Source organism: Pyxicephalus adspersus, chromosome 1 (genome assembly GCF_032062135.1).
Source record: "Pyxicephalus adspersus chromosome 1, UCB_Pads_2.0, whole genome shotgun sequence".
In the NCBI taxonomy this organism is placed as follows: Eukaryota; Metazoa; Chordata; class Amphibia; order Anura; family Pyxicephalidae; genus Pyxicephalus; species Pyxicephalus adspersus.
In genome coordinates, this window is record NC_092858.1 from 114083850 (window position 1) to 114105576 (window position 21727).

Here is a 21727-nt window from a genome sequence, read left to right on the forward strand (position 1 = left end):
TGCCACTCATGTTTGAGGTGTTTTCAACAAAAGGTTCTACCATCAAGAGCTGTTCCAATAGGTCACTTGCAGAGTCAAAGTCATATGGAGCTGGTGTGCATTAATTTCCTGTGCTTGGAATCAGACACAAGTGGCCAGGGGGACATCCTGGTGGTCACAGATCATTTAATTTGTTATGCTCAAGCATTCCCCACAAAAGACCAGAAAGCCTCCACTCAGATCAAGGGAGAGATTTTGAGAGTCAACTAGTCAGAGAGCTAGTGGATATGTTGGGGGTGAAGAAGTCAAGGACTACCCCATATCACCCTCAGGGGTACCCTTAACCAGCGAGGTTTAATTGTACTCAGCTGGACATGCTAGGGACTCTGACAACAGACAAAAAGCAGCATTAGAGTCAGTTTGTTTCTGCGCTAGTTCATGCATACAACAGCACCAAGCAAGATGTGACTGGGTATTCCCCTTATCGACTGAGGTTTATGAGACAAGCTAGGCTGCCCATTGACTTGAGCTTTGGCATCTTGTTGGATGGAACTTCCGCTGCCACACATGAGAATTATATTATGCGACTCCGTAAGGACTTGAAAGAGGCTTATGAAAAGGCCCAAGCAGCTTCTGAGAGTCGGGGGTCACAGAACAAGAGGCAATATGATTTGAAGGTCAGAATTCATGATCTTAAGCCTGGTGACAGAGTACAAGAAATTTGAATCAACGTGGTCAACAGAAACATGCAGATCGATGGAGTTCTCAACCCTACATCGTTTGTGCTTAATTACCAGATCTTCCTGTATACCAGATTCTCCCGAACGGAAAAATGGGACCACTGAAGACATGGCATAGGAATCATTTCTTGCCCCTAAGTGAAGCAGTATGAGTGCCCCCACCAGTTGAGAGAATGCCTCAGAGGCATGTCCCTGTAACACGGTCAAGATTATCTCTTTCAGAATCTAACCAAAGTGAGCCAGAGGAGAAGGATAATGACTGGGAAAAGGAAACGGAGACAGATTGGCTTTGGGAACAGGCAACTGAAGACGATTGTGTCGACGAGCACTACCCTAGCTCATTGAGGGTGGAGGCATGTGAGTTTGTACCTCAGGTTACAACTGAATCTGTTAGTAGAGACATTACTTCTGAGTTACAAGAGGAGACTGTGATGGGCCTTCTTGGTATGGTAGAAGATCCTCTGTCATCACCCTCTGAAGAGTTGAGGTTGCTGACCAAGAAGCAGTTGGACCTGTAGAACCAAGAGAGAATAGCGAGCGGCGAGCCCCGGGAGCAGATGTTTTTATGTCCTTTAAAGACTTTAAGGTTAATGCTGTTAGCAAGGTTATTATATTGTATGAAGAGACTGTGCCTAAACCACCTCTGGATGGTATGGCATGGGGAGGGAACAAAAGGGAGGAGGAACTCTTTGCATGGAGAGATGGGGCTGGGGGAACATTTTGTGGGGGGTCAGGAGGTTTCTGAGGGAGAAAAGAGAGAGGGGAGAGACTCTTTAGTGGAGAACCAGCCCAGCCTGGGCACAATGATTAAGAGCAGCAAGAGGGAAGCTATTGATTCAGGTGGCAGAAGCAATGAGACTAGTGCATCTGCTGTTAAACTGAGCAACCCTTCAAAGTGGAACAGGTGGCTGTGGACCTTTTGATAAGTACTGGTTGTTGTATGAAGAACCCTTTCTCAACTGCTAACAGCAGTCTTCTGCATTCAACAAATTCCTGCTGACTTATAGGAACTGGAATATCAGATATAACCTATTCCTGCCTTGGATCTCAATCCTATTAACTGTTTGCCTGCTGGTGGCTTTGATTCTTTTTTTTCTCTTTTGCCCTTATCCACTCATTGCATTGTTGGGAAGTCCCTGTTGGAAACAAGAGGAATGGTTATATGTTTATGTCAGAACTGGATTTATTTTCTCCACCCTTGCTCTTTCCAAAGAGAACTGTTTGACTCATGAGCGCTCCATTCAAGTTTTTTTTATTCTTTATTATATGTTTTTCACCTCCTAAATAAACCCCTTTTTGTTTGAACTCATTTCATTGGTGTATTGAGCCAGACCAGAGTAAGTGGCATAGTCAGGAGAACCAGGGGCAGGAGAATAAAATGCGGTGATATATCTGGTTAATGCTTTCCGTTCCATCTTAATAGACCCGAAGGGCCAGAACCAGTCTGCATCTTGGGGGATGGCCGCGATTACACTTTCACTGTCCTACCTCAAGGGTACCTTCATTTACTAACAATTAGTAACGGACTTATTGCATAAGATTTGAGCACCCTAAATTTGAAAGTCAGAGTGTTTGACTATATCAATGCCATGATCCCTGGAACTACAGGATGTAAATGAAACACTGCACATTCTAATACAGCACATGGAGAACACATGATAGGCTGTAAATTCCAAGGACATTCCTTAGAATGATGTGGACTGGGTCACAAAGAATATCCGGGGACTGTCACCCCTTATTACTAAAAAGGAGGCACAGAAATTCATTGGAGTTGGATTCTGGAGATTGTTCATCCTGCATCTTGGGCTGATCCTGATTGTAAATTTAGTTTATAATTGATATCTTGCAAACACATAAAAACATATTTACTATATATACATAATAGATAAAATAAATGAAATAAAAATCAGGCTTTTATGCAAAACCCAAAACTCGATATCACAGGCCATATGCCAAAAAACTCAAAGCAAAAAAACATATTTTTACAAAAACAAATAATAAAATCTTATCTAAAATAAAGTAAGCAAGGCCAAGAAGTACAAATCCATCACCATGTATATAGCCCTTTTTTAAAAATAAATGCACATAAAATCTAAGGAGTGTATAAAAGGACAGTGAAAACTGCTCACCCTCAAAAAAGGGAAGAATACCAAAAGAAGACCTGATGTTCCTCCACTCCCTTATTCCCTTCGGCCATTCTCTCCTTGTTAAACCCCAAATTTTCTCCACCTTGTGCAGAATATCATTTACCACCACCTGGACAGGAAGCATTTTTCTACACATGCATACCTGACACAGTGGTTTTCACACAAGTGACCACTGCACTAACTATAAATGTGTATCAAAATCATAATCCTGGTCTTGAATAATCCATATACCCTTTCCACTTAATTAATGTGACTGAGCCCTCCTCATCCTTTTGTAAATTTCTAAATTGAACTGGCATTGGAGCAGAAAGTGCTTCATGGTCTCTTCTGACTCCCTACATTACGGTCTCAAGCGCAAACAGATTTTTGATGGCTGGTGCTGATAAATCCTTAAGTAAAGTTTACCATGAATAGTGGGCCAAGTCTGGTTCCTATACTTCATGGTAAACCTTTCTATAATAATTAATCTCAGAACCTCACTCAAAACTGGACTTGGGCAAGTCCTTAAGGCCAATGACCTATGAAAGAATGAGGACAAAATCCGCCTCTATAGAATTTTATAGGTTTTTAATGTCCTCTGATGTGATCTTAAATTGCTTTAATATTTTTTTAGACTTAGGGTAACGTAAGCCAGAAGCCTGATCTGCTGGATCCTTGGATTTTTCACATTTCCCCTCAGTTTCCAATCATGTTAAGCATACAAGCATGTTACCAAAATTAAACTGGGTTGACCATACCTTGGCCACCCTCCCTTCCGGATAGGTAGGTCACATTCCTCATCACCAGGTTCATCCTGTTTGCCCTGAGCATCTGGAAGTAACAGCTGTATATCACGGTGTACAGGGAAACTGGCAAAAGACAGTTAAACCTGACATACAAGAACATCAAAACAGGGTAGGTTTTTTTTTTTTTTGTTTTTTTAAAGTAACCAACAAAACATACAGATACATCATCAAACCATAAAGAAAGGGTGAAGCATTACATAGGAGAGGCAATTACAGGGCATTGCAATACACTTTACTATCTCTGATGTAGAAAAACATCTGACAATAGTGTACAGACTTCAAGTATATTGAACATCCTAAGGAAAACATCTTCCTGAAAAATCAGACTCAATCTCAGTTCCATTGGTTACCAGTTTTCAGTAATGAAGTAAAGGAAACAGTAGAGAAAAGAAGAAGGGAAAGAAGGGGAGGGGGGTGAGGGGGTAAGTAAGGTGGGAGGGGGGGCGGGGTGGTTGGGTAACGTGGACATAGTGTAGCATACTGTCCTTTTTGTCATTCGTAAATTGAACGTTAAGGTCTCTCTCCCATTTAGTTATGAAAGAAGTGTCGGGGGTATCGGGGGACGCCAACTGCAAATTATACACATATGAAAGCACCACTCTTAAGTGGGTCTTAAAGCATACATAAACTCTCCAAAGGAGCGAGAGGGTGGCAAAATTCTGGTGCTGGTGCAAGCGAGGAAACAAAGTGTTGGAACTGTACTTTTCTCCACACATCCAAACAGAGGGTAGGTTTTATTCAGATTAACCTTTATTCTGTATGACATTTTCCAATTCTCACACTTTACCATATTGGCATTTGAAATCTCCAGCTTACTGTACCATATTAGCAGGTTTTTTTCACCTGGCACGAACCGAATTCCCAAAATTTTTAATTTCTTTTTGAGGTTCTAGGAAGGTATCTGGGAGATCAAAACTCTTACTTTACCTACACATCCAGAAAACTACCTACCAATCCAAAAATCATAGAACCCAAAGCCTCTGCATATTGTTCAATCTCTGAGACTACCATCTGCGCCTCATGCGCCTGTCCCAGAGATAATCACATGCCACAGCCAAAATCGAATGCCTGCCACTGACAACAAGCGCCTTAAGAAAATTTTTGCCAGGATTTTTTTTTCTTGACATTGAGAAGGCTAATCAGGAGCCAGTTCTGAATTCTCAATTAATCCTTCCCCTTTGACAGGAAAATCACACTGATAGCCTCATGAAAGGAGGAAGCAAACCTTCTTCTGCTAACCAAAGGGGCCATAATAGATTTAAAACATTTATAAAACATGGCTGTCAGTTCTTCCAGGCGATTTTTTGATGGTCAGCTCATTTATAGCATGACACTGCTCAACCACTGTGATTGATCCTGTCAAATCCACAGCAGAATATGAAACATTTCCCAAATCTGGCATAGATCCTAAAAATTGCTCCATCTTGTCTTGATTGAGGGGTTTTCTTCCCAGAAGATTTGCATAATATGCTCTGATGACATCCAGGATAGTCTAATAGACCCTTCACAGACATAAATGCTGAGCCGTTTGCAATGCTGATAGGGGTCATATAAGTGATATTTCCCATAATCTCATTCCAGAACCAAAGATGTGTGTGATAAAGAAAATTACTTTATCATAGACTGGATCTTGTTTGTAGCCTCCATTTTGTAGCAGAACCATCCATGAGAAATATATCTGCATTGTGGGGAGTAAACATCCTGTACAACTGGTTGTGTTCCTTTTCTTTAAAGTGTTAATAAGAACAAAGGGAAGGGAGCTGTGCACTTGTTCTCCTCCCTTACCTCTCCATAGATCAGATGGTACTTGTTCGTTTATGTTTCAGTCTTTTGTTGCTGGAAACAATCGTGAAATATAGTTTCCAATGACAATAGGCAAGCCTGTGTACGCAGCCTAGAATAGAAATATGCCAGGGGATGTAACATTATTGAGTGTATGCTCAATGTCATTAGATATTCAGAAGTTAGGATGGTATATTTACATTTATACACACACACACGACCTGGGACTTTTAGACACAAACACCCGTTTATTCAGGAGGCAGCATAAGAACAGCATTGGTATGCCATTGTTATGCAAAAGTGTTTGTAGTGTAATTAACAACCAGTGCACTGTTGGGTCAAAGCAGTCTCTCAAACAAGGGGAGGAAAGTGGTGTGACATGAAGACATAAGATTCCAGATCCTGTAGATAGCAAATATCAGCTATTCCTACTGTTCAGAGGCAAACACTTCAAAACAGGTTTTGGACAATAGGTTGACCTTTTAAAATGACTTACCAAAGGCTTAAAAATTGCAAGATTACTTCCCTGATAGACACTAAAGCTACGTACACACTTCCATTGGTTGTCGCCCGATAATCAAGTCAGGGCCGATATTGGATGGGAATCCCAAGTGTGTACAGCGCGTGTTGTTCATCGTCGGGACGACCGTCCTGGCGGATCCACGGACGATGAATGACGAAGGATTAATGCAAGTGAGGGGGGAGAGCGCGCAGCAGGGTGCTGCTCCGTCGCCCTCCCCCTGCCCTCTGCATAGAGCAGAACGGTCCTGAATGTACAGCATCGTCCATGCATCGTGGAGTACTTAGTCATTGAAAGGATCGTAAAAAATCCTTTCCAACGAATATAATTGCAAGTGTGTATGTGGTTTTATGTTAGGTTTGAGTGGAAAAGATTGTGGATCAACTGGGAGGGGCCAGAAACTTTCCTGATAAAAGGTTTCTATCTTGCATGGAAAGGAGGAATCTACAAGGATTTTACAGCCAGGGTAGGCCAGAGGAAGGTGAAAAGAACCCTTCCTATCTGACATGTGACCACGATTAAGAACAAGCACCCATTTTTTTCTCCTACTGCTTAACACTTGAGTCCTGTTGGTCGGGGTAATCCCAAAAAATTCCTACTGAAGCCAAGTAACTTTTTAGTTTGTACCTTTTGTAAACATTGCCAGTGTTCACTCAATAGGAAGGGTTAGATAGTGTGAATGTATTCACATTTTTGATCTTTGTATGTTTTGTTGTGTCCTTCTGTAACCATAGTTTGTATATATACATTTATTGTTTGTTACAAGCATAAAAATACTAATCAAGCAGTGTTCCTTGGAACACTTACTGAGAGAACAAGACATGACTTTAAAAGTTCAAAGCAAAACACTATGGTAGAGACAATAGATTGTGAGCCCCCTTAAGGGACAGCTAGAGACATAGTGACAACTGTAGACTTAGTAAAGCACTACATAACATGTTGGAACATCTGGTTATCATTACGTTTTAAGTCACATATACTGCCACTGTAAGATGCTTGTGGTCTTTTCTATTCAAGCTTGTTTTACTTTTAGTAATATTCTGTAAAATTCACAATCACTTAACCTAATGGAGGAAATAAAGTCATATACCATGCTATTGTCCCTGTTGGGTCCAACCAATCAAACCAATGTTACATGTACCTGTAGCAGTGCTGCTATCATAAAGAAGATCATGAAGATCAGAGTTATAGTGGTATGGCCAACTTGCATGGAGTTTATGGCATATAAGAAAATTAGGTGCCCAGGCACAACCAGAAGAAAAAGTACACGTGCTGAACGGGAGTTCACATCTAGTGAAAAAAAATGAAATAAATTAGACTAAATGCAACTTTGTTTGCTGTAATCATTCATACACAAAGAAGCAAGATCAGAGAAGGCAGATTTGGGCCACTGCTTACAACACATAACTAAGTGCTCTGCCCAGCTGCTCACAGAAGCATTGAGTTTATACCTTCCCATTTCTCATTATAAAGACAGATTCTAAAATTGAAATATCTTCTAGAAATCAATATATAGAAGGAGTTGCTCCTCATTCCTAATTGCAAAGGTGACAGCCCCTGAGCCCACATACATAATTTGTTGATTCAGTACTGCACAAATGTTGCCTGTATACCTTCTGTAGAAACCATCCCCACATTGGATGCAGTGCATTCTCTGTCTGTTCAATATCCAAGGTCTATGTTACACAGTCCACCTGTTCTGCATTTTGACCTTTATTATCTACTTCTCTCTTGTCCATGCTACATTCATTGGCAGCTTCTTTCCTGACTGCTTTCCAGTCATGGTCCGCTCTCTATTGACCTTGAGCTCTTAAGCCATTTACTGCTGTAGCTTACTTTTAAGGTCTTGCCCACCATTTACACTGGCCCAGACCCCTCCAACCAATTTCTTTTGAAAGTACTATTTGTTGCATTTAATGCTTGATTTGTACAGTATGGTAACTCTGAGCCCTGTGGTTGCTACCTTGTCACTGCCTTTGTGTACCAATGCTGTCCCATGACTGGTTCTGCATATCCACCTCTACCACCTGTCACAAACAGTTACTGTTCTGCTTTCCTTCCTGCTGTCCTATTTTAGTCACTACTTTCATTTCCATTTTTTCTCTCATTTCATTTTAATCGGCTTCTGCTCTTCCTACTATACTTCAGCACCAATACCAATTTCACTCTCTCTCTCATATTAATTTTAGTGAAGCACTATACTTGACTAATATAATCCCAAACAAAAGTGTGTATGAGAAGTAATGTGGTTGCCAATAGACATGCATGCCATCTTCAACACACAAAAACTGACGAATCCTGCAACCAAACTTCCCACTAGCTAGCTATAGGTCCCGATAACTACCATCAATAAATCACATACTATTTAAAACTGAAGCAGTTACTAGCAACAACAGGTTATACAGGAGCAAGCAAAAGCTACTGTCTTTAGCATCCTATTATGTTTTAGTTGTATTCAGATGAATTCTACTGTACCAGATCTAAAGAAAGTCCTACAAGGACTGGGAAACTTGCAGAGTGTAGGTACATCTTCCTCTCCAGGAGACCCCATCATGTGGAGGCCAGTAGATATACGGCTGGCCTGAACAGCTACAAGGTTCCCTCCAACACCTGAAAAATAAAATTAATATAAAATATCATAAGTTGATGTAATCTTTATGTAAATTTACGTTTTGTGTTCTTTTTTTTTGGGGGGGGGGGGGGGGAAGAGAACAAAATATTAGTTAACTAAGAAAATCTTTATTACTAATAAAAGTAAAATTACATCTACTATTCTGTATTACATAATTCATAGAGCATGTTGCATTTTTTATGACCTAACATTCCTGCAAAGAGCAAAACAATTAAAAATGACAAAGGTATAGTTATTGGTTATTTTCCAAGCATACAATTTACTTCAATAGGCACTGCAGTGGGTATAAAATAGATTTAACCCCTTCAAAATAATCACAGTTTGTAGTCAGTCTGAAATGAAGACGCACCTAAAAATATTTTTCTAGTTGTATTTACTTGATGTAACTACCAAGTGAAAGATATATTATTAGCAAGAGTTAAGTAAAAAAAAAGTGAGATAGATGGAAACTATTCCCCCCCCTGCTAAAACACCAAGCTAGATTAGGTGTAATTACTTTTGCCACTGCACACCAAGTTATGTAACTGACTTGATGTCTGTGATGAAATATAATCATTTTTGAATAATTCAGCATACAACAAATTCCTGAAGCATTCCAGAGCTTTTTAGTCAAACCAGAAGGTAAACAACTATAGGTGACAAGTCACTGTCAAAAGACTTCAGGGAAAAAGTTGTTGACAGGTTTACATCAGAAAATTAATACGAAAAAAAATAAAAATAAATAAAGATTGTATCAATCCCTAAGAGCACAGTAATATCTATTATTAATAAGTTGCAAATGTGTTTCATTCTACTGTCAAGAGCAACTTTGAAGGAATTACAGAAATTTAGGGCACAGAGTTGTCTTTGTGTGCATGTGATGACAATATCGCAAGTGCATTACAGTAATAGGCTAACAGCTGAATTGGTGACAAGTGCCTGAAAAAGCAGCTTACATAATGTAAGTTTAAGTCCATTTTAAATGTTACAAAAAAAACGATACCCAGTGAGTAGAATACCTTGTGCATATTATATTTATTGTGTCATTTGTTTTAATAATACCTAAATATTACGTAATTTTGTGGGTTTATAAAAATATGCTTATTGGTTACACTAATACATTAAGAGGTGTAAGGCTAATATAATTAATTATCATTTATTTTCACTTTATTGGACATTTTGTTACTTTACACAGATTGACATATGGGGTGTAGGTATTAATCAGAGATCAGGGGATGTTTTTGCACCCATGTATGTAATATAACTACTACATACTATTCTATGTTTTTAAACATTTCCTGTCTTTGTATTGATTCTAGAGAATGGTTTATGCACTTCATACTATGTTTTTTCAGGGCGTAATGATCCCTGAAGAAGCGGACACGTAGGATCTTTTAATTGAGACTTGCTTTTTGTGATTGTAATCTATAGGATTTATGCTTTATTTTAAGCATTGGTTTTTATCTGAGGAATAAATGTTTACTTTTATTTTACATATAAATAATCTTTGTATGCCTTTAAATATCTTTCTTTTACTGTGTGGTTATGTAACATAGGGGATGTGGCTTAACTAATACAATACTACATGAGACACACTTTACTGGTTTTAGCCTGTAGAACCACCTTTAGCAGCAATTACTTGAAGTAAGCAGATTTTGACTGAGATGTTACAACACGTTATTATTTTTTCCTTTTAGGCCATTCTGTTGTAGACTTTCTGATGTTTTTGAAATCATTGAGGTGTTGGATAACAGTAGTTTGTGTTTAACTCAATGACTGAAAGGTGTCTAGGCTCTGTGTTTGTCAGTTGTAAAAGGTGTTTGTGCTGATATGCTGGGTTTGCTTTCTGTCAAATGTGGTGCTGTGCAACATGTCCAAATATCTCTACTTAGGTCTTGTTTGTACAAAGTACATTTCAGAAATCTCATGGCTTGTTCAAATGCAACTTTGCAAACCTCAGCTGTATTGCCATGTCCTTCTTTACTACCCATACTTGTTCAGTCTTTTTCTAATCATACAGTCAAAAAGGTTAAAATTTGACATGCTAATTTGAGGCTTGTACAGTCTGAAAGCTTGTAGCTCTTTTTTTCCTGTGATTTCTCTGATTTGTCTGATCTTGAGGTGAATGTCAGATGTTCAACTCTGGGAAAATTAGCAACTGCCTGGAACTGTCTGTTCTAGTTGTAAATATTCTTTCTCACTGTAGAAAACTTGAATTCACATTGCTTGGAACCCCTTCCGAGACTGATGGGCAGCAACAATTGTTTCAGTAAGATTATTAGCATCTTTCTTGCTTGGCATTGTGGTATTGCACACTGGAATACTCCAAACCAGAAAAATTACTTCTTCTATTAGAGGTGGTCACTTTTTATGAAGATCAGTTAATCAAGTAAATCTGACAAGCAGCACCAGGCTGCTACTCACCTCTAAAATTTTAGTGGTAAGGGTATTATTTTGTTTTTCACACACTGCTTTTGCCTTTTAACTTACTATAAATAAATGACACAGTGTAAAATGTCCTCTGGTGATGTTCAGCTGAGATTGTATTTATCAAATTTAAGAAGCTGCAAAGGATCAGATGATTTTGTATTATATCCTAATGTGCAAATCCTTCTAGCCCTGGCACCTCATGAGCATTCTGGTATTTATTCTGCTTTGAAAATATGCCTCTTACTCTTCTGTAGCACTGATGCTGATCTATAGCCTGAAGCTACTATCTGTATAGAACGTTTTGTGGAACGATCCACTTTCAGGGAGACACTGATCTCCATGGAAACGAAAGTTAAGACTCACAACCCCTGATCCAAGATGGCTGCTGACCAAACTTCTACTATGGAATTTACTCCATCCTTTCAGGTGTACCTGAACTTTCGAAGACTGCCTTCGCTATTTTGACGCTTTTGAAACCTTCCTTCAAGAAGGCCACAGACACAGCGGTGAATGGCATTCAGTTGCTGCGCCATTACTACACCAGAGACCAGAATCTCCAGATGACCTTTTGGCGTCCAAAACACATATGCTGGCCCTGGAGAGTTATTACCATCTAAAGTCAGGGTTTAGGAAGATAAATGTATCTTTTCTGTATAAAAAGCCTCAGGTCCTAATGCATTTTGCCCAGGGGCTTCCTCAGGGGATTATGAGAACCATCGAAAACACTACTAATAAAACATACAATATCCTTATTTACTTATGGGTAAAAAGTTATGGATCATGTTACATAATACGTTATCAAAAATAGATACAGTATATACAATTGAGGTACCTTATTGTCAAATCAAACAGTGTCCAATGCCAAACTAATAAATCTTTTAAAAAGTATTTATCTCTTTATGGGTGAAATAAATAAATAGCAAATAAATATGTATTAAGATTCGTGTACATGACTGTTTTTTGCAACTAATGGATATAACAAAAGATTGAAGGTAGGGTCAAATATTTAGTGATACATAGTTCTCCCCAGAGGTTTTTAGCCGGTTGCTCCGCCCGGCTGATTTGAATACCCCGCCCAGCTCTGGGCAGCTCTCATCTGGGATGCACGGATCTCAGTGAGGCTGCTCTGTGCCCTCCTGTGCAGCCTTCATGTGAAGGAGACATAGGCAGCCCCGCCCCCATCTCATAGCACGAGCTCAGATTTCTGCCTTTGAAATGTATCCACTGCTAGCTCGCGTGTGAATTCTGCATCCTCACAGCTTTGTGTACAAACCTCCATATCTCCTAATATGTATGTCACAATGACCTGTAATTTTCAGGGTGTACAGGGGACCCTCATAGATACTAGTTACTACAATTTCAGCCCCCCAGCTTCAAAGAAATTCAAGATATCGGGGTCACAAATGTAAAAAGGTATGAAAATTGAACTTTGGGGTTGCTGAGGAAAGTACAACTAGGAGTCCTAAATTGAAAGTGCAAATTGGGGACCCCGGAGCCACTAACATAGCAAGGAGCATTGGGGTGGGGCCCCTAAATATATACTTACCTGTCACAAATCTATAATATAGGTGCAAGTGGCGGGCACATTCTCCCCTTACAATCTCATTACTACAGCATCATTAGAACATAAAACACTCTGCCCATCAAAGTGGTTTTCCCTGCCCTGTTACACATTCCTGTCCACTTATCTAACATTCTGAACTTCGGGGAATGGGAAGATTTGTGAGAAACCAAAAATATAGGTACAAGTGGGGAACATCTGTGACTAACGTCCCCTAAAACTTCATCACTATGGCATCATTAGAAAATGAACTCTGCCCACTAAATGGTATTGAGGTTGAGGTACAGGAAGGTTACAGTCGTGTGTAACAAGGAAGAGCATTTTGATGGACAGTTTTATTTAATGTTGTAATGATGACATGGTGATGAAAGGTGATCGCCACACGTGTCTCCCACTTCCACCTATATTTTTGTTTCCCTGCACATCCTAATTCTGGAGAAATTGGGGTTTGAGGTAAGATGCAGACAGATGTGTGTAACAGAGCAGGCAGCAAACTTTGCTAGGTAGAGATTTATGTTCTCATAATGCCATAGTAATTACATTTTAAAATGGTTTAGCCACAAGTGTCCCCCACTTGCACCTACAGTTTCAGTTTCCTATGCCTCCGCGTGTACCTTAAAAATTTCAAGTTAATACAACGAACGGTTTAGGAGACCTGAAGGTTTGAACACAGCGAGTTGTTAGGCTGCAGAATATGACAAGCAGCTTTTACACTCACATAGCTATCACACTGCGCTGCTGATTACATTACACACTGCGGATAAACTTCACAGACAGTGTTTTTATATAGAATATGGGCAGTGATGAGAGGGGGTCACTGTCTGTCTTGTCCCCATCTGATATCACATGCATGATGCTATTAAAGCATCCCCACATTTTTAACATTATATTGTGCGTTTTTTGTTTTTACACTTTTGTGGAGAGGACCTCTCCCCTTCAGTCTTCACTTCCATTTCGGTAAAGACCGAAGTGTCTGAAAAAAATGGAACATATTATATTCTGACCTTTCAATTAAGTGATTCATTAGTGACATACTGGGGATTGTTTATAGAAAAGTCCCCTCCATTAAGGATAAGCTATTCAAAAGCATTTCATCTTAGACAGCTCAGCACAAGACACTTGGATCAGGGACAGATGGCCACTGTCCGCAATGTAAGTTGATAAATGCCCAATGCACCTTACTACCCCATGGGGAGGTCCACTATCCTCAACACTTTATTAACTGTGAAACAGTGGGAGTGATCTATCTGATCAACTGTAAATGTGAGGCTTTCTACATAAGTAAGATCAAGAGAAAGTTGCGCACAATTACGAGCATGTCCATTTGATTACACGTGGCAGAATTGTGACACCAATTAGTTACCACGTGGGTACCCAAAATAATTATGTGGACACCATCAAATTTTCAGCACTAGAACACACCCCACTAAATCCCCATTGCGAGGATTTTGTTACACTTCTTTTACAACCTAAAACTAAGTGAATCTTCAATATACAAGCCACTAATTTTCCTGGTGCAAATGACCTACTGATCTTTAATTTTTTTTTCTCTCCACACTTCCTAATACTTATCACTATGGTTAACAATATTATATATCTTAACCTAATTAAAATACACTAAACAACTGAAATATCCAAACAATCTCTGATATTAATTTAAACACTGCTGACCAATAATTTTGAGCTGTCGGGCAGGACTATCATATATGTTCCATTGTTCCTTGTTCATTGCATCCCCTGAAGCACAGTGGGGAGGCATTAGACTGGTATCTATTTATGTGATCTGTTACTAGATACCATCTAAGTATGACTTTGAGATTGGCCTTAACTATGGCCGAATTCAGGGAAACCTTAGACAGTACCATGGATATTTAATTCCATTCTTCTTGTTCCCAGACTTTTTCTAGATCTTTTTCCCATTGAATCATATAACTTAATTTTGTGGTTGGAGAAGCTAAGGTTGTGTATATCAGCGAGATCATACCCTTCGCATCTGTTGATGAGCAGCAAGCACTCTCAAAGGAAGTTGAACAATATGGTGTGGGGGGGGGATTCAGTCTCAGGTGTAAACAAAGGACCTGATCGGTCTGTATCTGAAGTATTCTGTTCATGGAAATTAGCAATTGCCAAATGTTCAAACCTAAACATTGCCTGCACGTCAATGATGTCCTTGACTCTCCCAAAACCTTTGGCAATCCACCAAGTATGTACTAGTTTTTGAAATGAAGTATAATTTAAGTAACTGATCTCTGAGTATATCTAATTATTATCTTTGTAAAATTTTGTTTGTATATTACATTTTGCCTATATTTTAGTTTGGTTTACATTTTTTTCTCTAATTGTTTGCTAACACATACCAGTTCTCTTTAACACACCCCAATCCTCTCTGCTAACAGCCTTTTTCTAACATACACATCTATCATATTCTAGCATGAGCCACCCGCCATCACACTTGTTCCTATTCATCATATATTCCCTCTACAGTATCTACCGTCTTCTCCCCTGCCACTTCTCCCCACTTTGAGTGCTGAGCCTGGAAACCAGTCCCACAGGGAGAAGCCCTGTTTGTCTATCTCTCCTCTGCACAGGTGCAGTCTGTGTATCCCTGGCACATGCACCGTGCCATCCATGGGGTTGCTAAAGCCTAGGCTTTATTAGGCGGGCTTTCAGCATTCTCACACACAGTTGGTATTACTCTGCCACTAGAGGCGGTGGCTTCTACTTTTAACCATGATGAGTTTGATCCACTGGAATCAAACTATTCATATTTCTCCTTTTCATTTTTGCTTTTCTTGATTATTATTGAATGAATCTCAAATTTCAGTTATTTTAAATTTCTCTGAAAATCCTTTGGAACTTCCAGGATATATAGAACCAACCATTTAACATTAACATCTGTATACTCTTCAACTATTGCCCAGGTAGGTTAGACTTAAATCCTAATTTTTTGCAACATTATCTATATAGCACTTTATGATTATCAACAATGCTTACTATATTTATATTGCTTTTATATGTTTCTTAACCTACCCCTCTATTCTTTAAAGTTTTCCACCATCACTTATTTATCCATCTTTCGTTCAGATATCTCTGGTTCTCTTTCAAATTCCATCTGTTTGTTTCACTACATTACTTCTATCTGGTACATGAATTTTACTGTCCCACATACTTTTACTGTATAGTTTGTTCTTGAATTGCATTTTATTTCTTAGTGATATTCGTCTCATACTCATCATACACACAATTTCATGCTCTTATCTATGATCTCTTTCAATGAAATGGTTGTCTATAAAAAATGGTGGCCTACCCTATATATGTATATATGTGTATATATTTATATTTAAAATAGACAACTATAATTCTGACTTGGAAATATACATACAAACAAAAATTCTCTCCTTTCAATTACCAGCTAGGAGAGTGTTAAGTAATTAATTAGATGGCTTGTTAACCAGACATGTTTCGTCCTTAGTCTTTCTTAGGGCTATTAAAATAAGCTGTGGTAGTATACACTAAAAAGAAAAATTCATAAATTGATAAAGTTACTTTTGTACCAAAATAAATTAAAATTAAATGTAGGTCCAATGTATTATTGAAAAGATGGCTGGTGGTAAATAATGAGTGATGAAAATTTTCTATACTTTGTTGAATATTTAACAAGTGATTAGGTATGATGAATTGTACATAAGAATATTAGACTTACATGTTATCTATGATGGGTGGTAAAGAGTGTAATCCCTTGTTGATGCTGACATATTACATAGTTACATATGGTAGTAGGTTAGTTCATCAAGTTCAACCACTAGGGAAACAAACATATCCCAGATATAAAACTATGGACATAGTTGGTCCAGAGGAAGGCAAAAAAAAACCCCTGGTACAATTTTCTTCGACAGGGTAAAAAAAATCCATCCTGATTCCATGAGGCAATGAGATGTTTCCTGGATCAACAATCTCTGTTATCTTTACTTTAAAGCTTTAATACCCAGTTATATTCTGTGCTTCTAGAAAAGCATCTAGCTAATGCTTCTCCTAAAGCAATCTATAGTAGTTGCTGAAACTACTTCCTGAGGGAGCCGATTTCACATTTTTACAGACCTTACAGTGAAGAATCCCTTCCTTATCCGGAGCTTAAGCTTCAGATACAAAGAGTCCCCTATTGTTCTTTGTAATTATCTCAAAAGTGAATAATTGGGAAGATTATATATATATATATATATATATATATATATATATATATATATATATATATATATATTTTAATTTTTTTTTTAACACATTATTTTTATTCAGTTTTCAAGTATTCAGGTATAAAAACAAAATACAAAACAAAATGCAACATTAAAATGCAAATAACATGTCGTACGGAAAAAAAGGAGGGCACAAAGAGGCATAACAACATCCTCTGTTCCGCCTTATACAGAAATAGTCATAGTAATCATAGTAAAAGTTGTTACAAGCAAAAACCACAAGTGAACATTTGTAAACATCATCCCAGGTACACATGCATAAGGAATCAGAGTCTTAAAACTTTGGCTTTTCTGAAAAAGCCCTAGGGGGTGTCCCTGCGTGCCCAACAGTTTTTTGTATTCCTCTGTTTCCTGGTGAACATGATCCAAGAAGACCAGATTTCAAGGAATTTTCCTGTCTATTATGAACCTCGGCAGTGAGGTCTTCCATATTTTTAATCTTATTTACCTTACCTATCCACAAACCCAGAGTGGGAGGATTAGATTTCTTCCATAAACTAAGAACACACACTTTAGCAACTGTCACTAAGTGTTTCACCACAGAGTTAGTATAAGATTTCTGGGGCCAATCGTGAAGGTGTAGAAGAAGTAAGGTTAGGTCATCAGGGACCTGTCTTACCACCATCTTCTGGCAGATCTCCCCTACCCTCAACCAGAAAGATCAGAGGAACGGGCAAACCCAGAATACATGCAACATTGTATCCCTGTCTCTGCCACATCTCCAGCATAGTTTAGATTCTGAGAGGAATATAGCATGCTTCCTTACTGGGGTTCTATACCAACGAGTTATTACTTTATATCCCACTTCCTGCAAATCACTATTGATCGAACCTTTATGGGCTAGAGCAATGACCTGGTCTCCCTGTAAAGGAGTAAAATGCATGTGGAGTTTCCTTTCCTAAGCCTTCATTCCTGGTGGGAAGGCCTGACTTCGCAGTACAGGCACTAGGGGGCTAGGCCCCAATGGATCGGTGGGAAAGGTACTTCTCCCAAACCGAAAAAAGAGTTGTCAATATGAAGACCCGAAGACACTATTCACGGGAAATATTTAAGGGGAACTTTGCTAGAATTCTCAGCCTGTTTGCACCAATTTACAACCCTAATCAAATGGGAAGCCGCATAAGAGTAACAAATTTGGGACCACCAGTCCCCCAGCCCTTTTTTACCAAAATAGCAACATCCTGTTGAGTCATGGTCCCTGTACTCCCCAAATGAACTCATTTAAGTTCATCTTAAAAATCACCCAATGCTCCAAATCCCCCCCAACCTTCTGCAACAGAGGCTCAAAAATCCTGTTAGTAATTGTTAGGGGCTCCGAAACAAACCCGTTCACTCGCACAGGCACGGAGGGCCGGGAGTAAATCGAGCAATCCAGGCTAGCATGTACTCCCTTAGCCCAATTTTGGACAACGTGAGGGTCATGAATTGCCAATCTACCCTGTCGAAAGCCTTCTCCGCGTCTGTTGACGAGAGAAAGGCCAGAGCCCCTAACAATTCGGCTGGATATATCCACTTCCTGGCAGGAAAAAACCCAACCTGATCAGGGTAAATGATTTTCCGGATAATGAACTGAATTCTGGAAGCCAAATTTAAACAACTTTAAATCCTGATTTAACAGGGAGATGGGCCTGTAGCTCTGACAAAGTGAAGGGTCCTTCCTATCTTTTGGGATAACCAAAATGTGTGCTCTAAGGGATTCAGGGAGAATACACTTCCTAAGGCCAGGGAGTTAAAGACTTTAAGGAAGTGTGGAACTAACTGATCCCTGAATTTGTTGTAATAGGGCAGCGTGAAACCATCTGGGCCCAGGGACTTCCCAGAAGGAGTATGTTTAATGACACTCAGAAGTTCCAAATCTGTAATGGATTCCTCTAGGGCGGCCTTCTCTTCCGGGGACAGTCTTGGTACGCCCCAATTATTCAGGTATTGTGCAATCCTCTGCGCCCTACTCTCCTTGGTACCACCCAGAGCACCCTGTGGGTGAAGACTGTACAAGTTCTGATAACAGTCCCTAAAACCTGCAGCTATGTCCCATAACAGATGGGCTTTCTGGCCTTACTTATCTACAATGTGTATAAAGGGTATAAATGTTTTTGCTCTTTGAGCTTTTGGGGAGATAGCTAATATTTTACTTTTGTTCCCAAATTCGTAGAACGTGCATTTACTCTTTGCCAGAGCCGCCGTGGTCAGACAGGGTTCTAGTCCCGATATCACAATTTACGACTTCAATAAAATCTGAATGTTTAACCTTATAGAGCTCTATGAGGGAGAAAGATTGGTGTGGGCTGGAGAAGTAAGTAAAATCCTTTTCAGATGGATGCAAGACCCTCCAAACATCCACCAGTTGGTGGTGTAAGAGACATCGTTTAATGCGACCTTGTACTGGTCGCCTCGTCAGAAGGATGCGTAACATCTACGTTCTGATCCGGTGCAAAATTTAAAACGCCACCGAAAATCAACATGCCCTCGCGGAAGTCCTCCAACTTATCAAGCATCTGTGTTAGAAAAGTGGCCAAAGCAGTATTTGAGGCATAAGCAGTAGCCAAGGTCACCAATTCATTTTTAAGATGACCTTTCACAAATAGAAAGCATGCCCTCTCATCACACAAAACCTTCAAACTCCAGGGGAAGGAGTAGGCAATCTAAATACAGACCCCTTTCGTCTTGGATTCTGCCAAGCAGCTATGGTAGCTCACAGGAAACCTATGGTTCCAAAGTTTAGGTATCTTCTCACTTTTAAAGTGCGTCTCCTGGAGAAACGCTTCATGTACTCTGTACCAATGAAGCTCTGCCAAAAAAGCAGAGCACTTTTCGGGAATGTTCAGACCTTTAACATTTAAGGTAACAACTTTGATCTCGTCCGACATTTAGTGAATACTGTATGCAAAACAAGCCTGTTAAAGTAAGTGCAACGCTGTGTAATACACACAACCGTAAGGAATAAGGAGGAGGGGTAAAAAGGGGGGAGGGGGGAAAGGTGTACTCAGGACCAACCAGGGAACTGAGGGAACAATCAAGACCACAGGGGAAAGGGGAAAATTTGCACCAGCAGCTCCCTGAGACACGTTAACCCAGTAAATACCTATGAGACAAAAGGGGGAACTGGTCAGTCGGGAACTAAGGGGTCTGGGCCAATAACCAGTCCCCCCTCACTACCGGTCATAAATGGAGAAGGGTCTGGGGGATCTGGTAGATCATAGGCTTAACAGCATGCAATGCCAAGCTGAAATAACTAAAGCTAGTAAAGTACTTTCTTGAATTAAAAGAGGAATAGACTGAAGAGATGGAGACATAATCCTGCCCCTGTACAAAGCACTGGTCAGATCACTTCTGGAATATGCAGTCCAGTTTTGGGCACCAGTTTACAAAAAGGACATTGAGGAATTGGGGAAAGTGCAGAGAAGGGCAACTAAATAATTAAAAGGAATGGAGAAGCTAAGCTATGAGGAGAGATTAGCTGAACTGAATCTTATCCTCCTTGAGAAGAGACGTTTAAGTAGGTATATGATGAACCTGTATAGATATATAAATGGTTCATAAAGAGAACTCTCGTCCCAATTATTCACTTTGAGATCATTACAAAGAACAGGAGGGCACTCTTTGCGTCTGAAGAAAAGATGTTTAAGCTTCAAAAAAGGAAGGGATTTCAGCAACTACTATAGATTGCTTTAAAAAAAAAGCTGGATGTTTTTCTAGAAGCACAGAATTTAACTGGGTATTAAGGACTTAAAGTAAAGATAACAGTGACTGTTGATCCATGGAACATCCGATTGCCTCATGGAATCAGGAAGGATTTTTTTTCCCATGTTGAAGCAAATTGTACCAGGGTTTTTTTTGCCTTCCTCTGGACCAACTATGTCTTATAGGGTTTTAAATCTGGGATATGTTTATTTCCCTAGTGGTTGAACTTGATGGACTATTTTTTAACCTAACCTACTATGTAACTATGTAAAAGGCAACTGAAGTTCTTTAACTGTCCCTCCACCATTCCCCTAAATCTTTCCCCTAGCACAGTAGACCCCATGTCATTTAGGTGCAAACCATCTCTTGGCATACAGATTGTGCCCCAATGAAAAGTCAGCCCAGTGCTCTATGAACCCAAACCCTTCCTTTTTGCACCAGGACTTAAGCCATGCGTTTAGCTGTCTAAGCTCCCTCTGCCTTTACTGTGTTGTGCATGGCACAGGCAATATTCCGGAGAACATACCCTTGGGAGGTCCTTTCCCTCAACTTGAAACTGATTTTTAAGGATCCTCCCATCTTCCATCGATCTTGTCATTGGTTCTAGCATTGATCAGAACAGCTGGGTCCTGTGCAGCCCCTGCCAGTAATTTTTCCACTCGGTCCTCCTCTATTGGTAAAACTCTTGACTAGACACTTTTGCAAAGTAGCTAGCTCAGCCCAAACCATTTCCTCTATCCTGCACATACATGCCTCAAGATCCTGTTTAGTTAAGCCAGGGGGCTGCGAATTATGCTCTACTGCCATATCTAAGGAGCGTGAAGGTGAAGGGGGTGGACTGGAGGATGCCTGGGAGGGATTTTCCAGCACAGAGTCTGTGGCAGGAGAGGCTGATGTGGAATCAGTACTCACTGCGCTGCTAGGTGTACTGCTCCACCTGTCCTGCCGGCGCTATCTTGGAAGCGTGGCAGCTTCCCTGTGAGGAGGAAAGAGTCCGGTCCTTTTTAGGGAAAAAAACGTCTACCACTTTAGATTGGCGGCGTTCTCAGACATGGGGTGTGGCTGGAGGGTGTCCGCAAACCATCTTGCAGGGCAGACAGCCTGGGGCGTACGTATGCTCACTGAAATGCCGGGTGGGATGGGAGCTCCTCTGAAGGCGTCCTACCTGATCCGACACATGCGCATTCTCCAAGGAGGCACTTTTAATGATGGTGGTAAACATTATTAGGAATTTACCTAGA

General features: G+C 39.9%; 1 protein-coding gene across 2 annotated transcripts in view; it reads right to left on the minus strand.

The window, feature by feature from the left end:
• Positions 1 to 4221: 4221 nt before the first annotated feature.
• LOC140339666 (solute carrier family 41 member 1-like) overlaps positions 4222 to 21727 on the minus strand; it is a 155928-nt gene continuing 138422 nt past the window's right edge. The window contains exons 8-10 of one of the 2 annotated variants that reach the window (XM_072424477.1): positions 8429 to 8563; positions 7095 to 7243; positions 4222 to 5545 (exon numbers count right to left, since the gene is read on the minus strand). In XM_072424477.1, coding sequence (XP_072280578.1) covers positions 5474 to 5545; positions 7095 to 7243; positions 8429 to 8563 — 356 coding nt within the window. In that variant the 3' untranslated portion in view covers positions 4222 to 5473. The remainder of the gene's footprint in view (positions 5546 to 7094; positions 7244 to 8428; positions 8564 to 21727) is intronic. The other variant, XM_072424470.1, reaches the window with a different exon arrangement.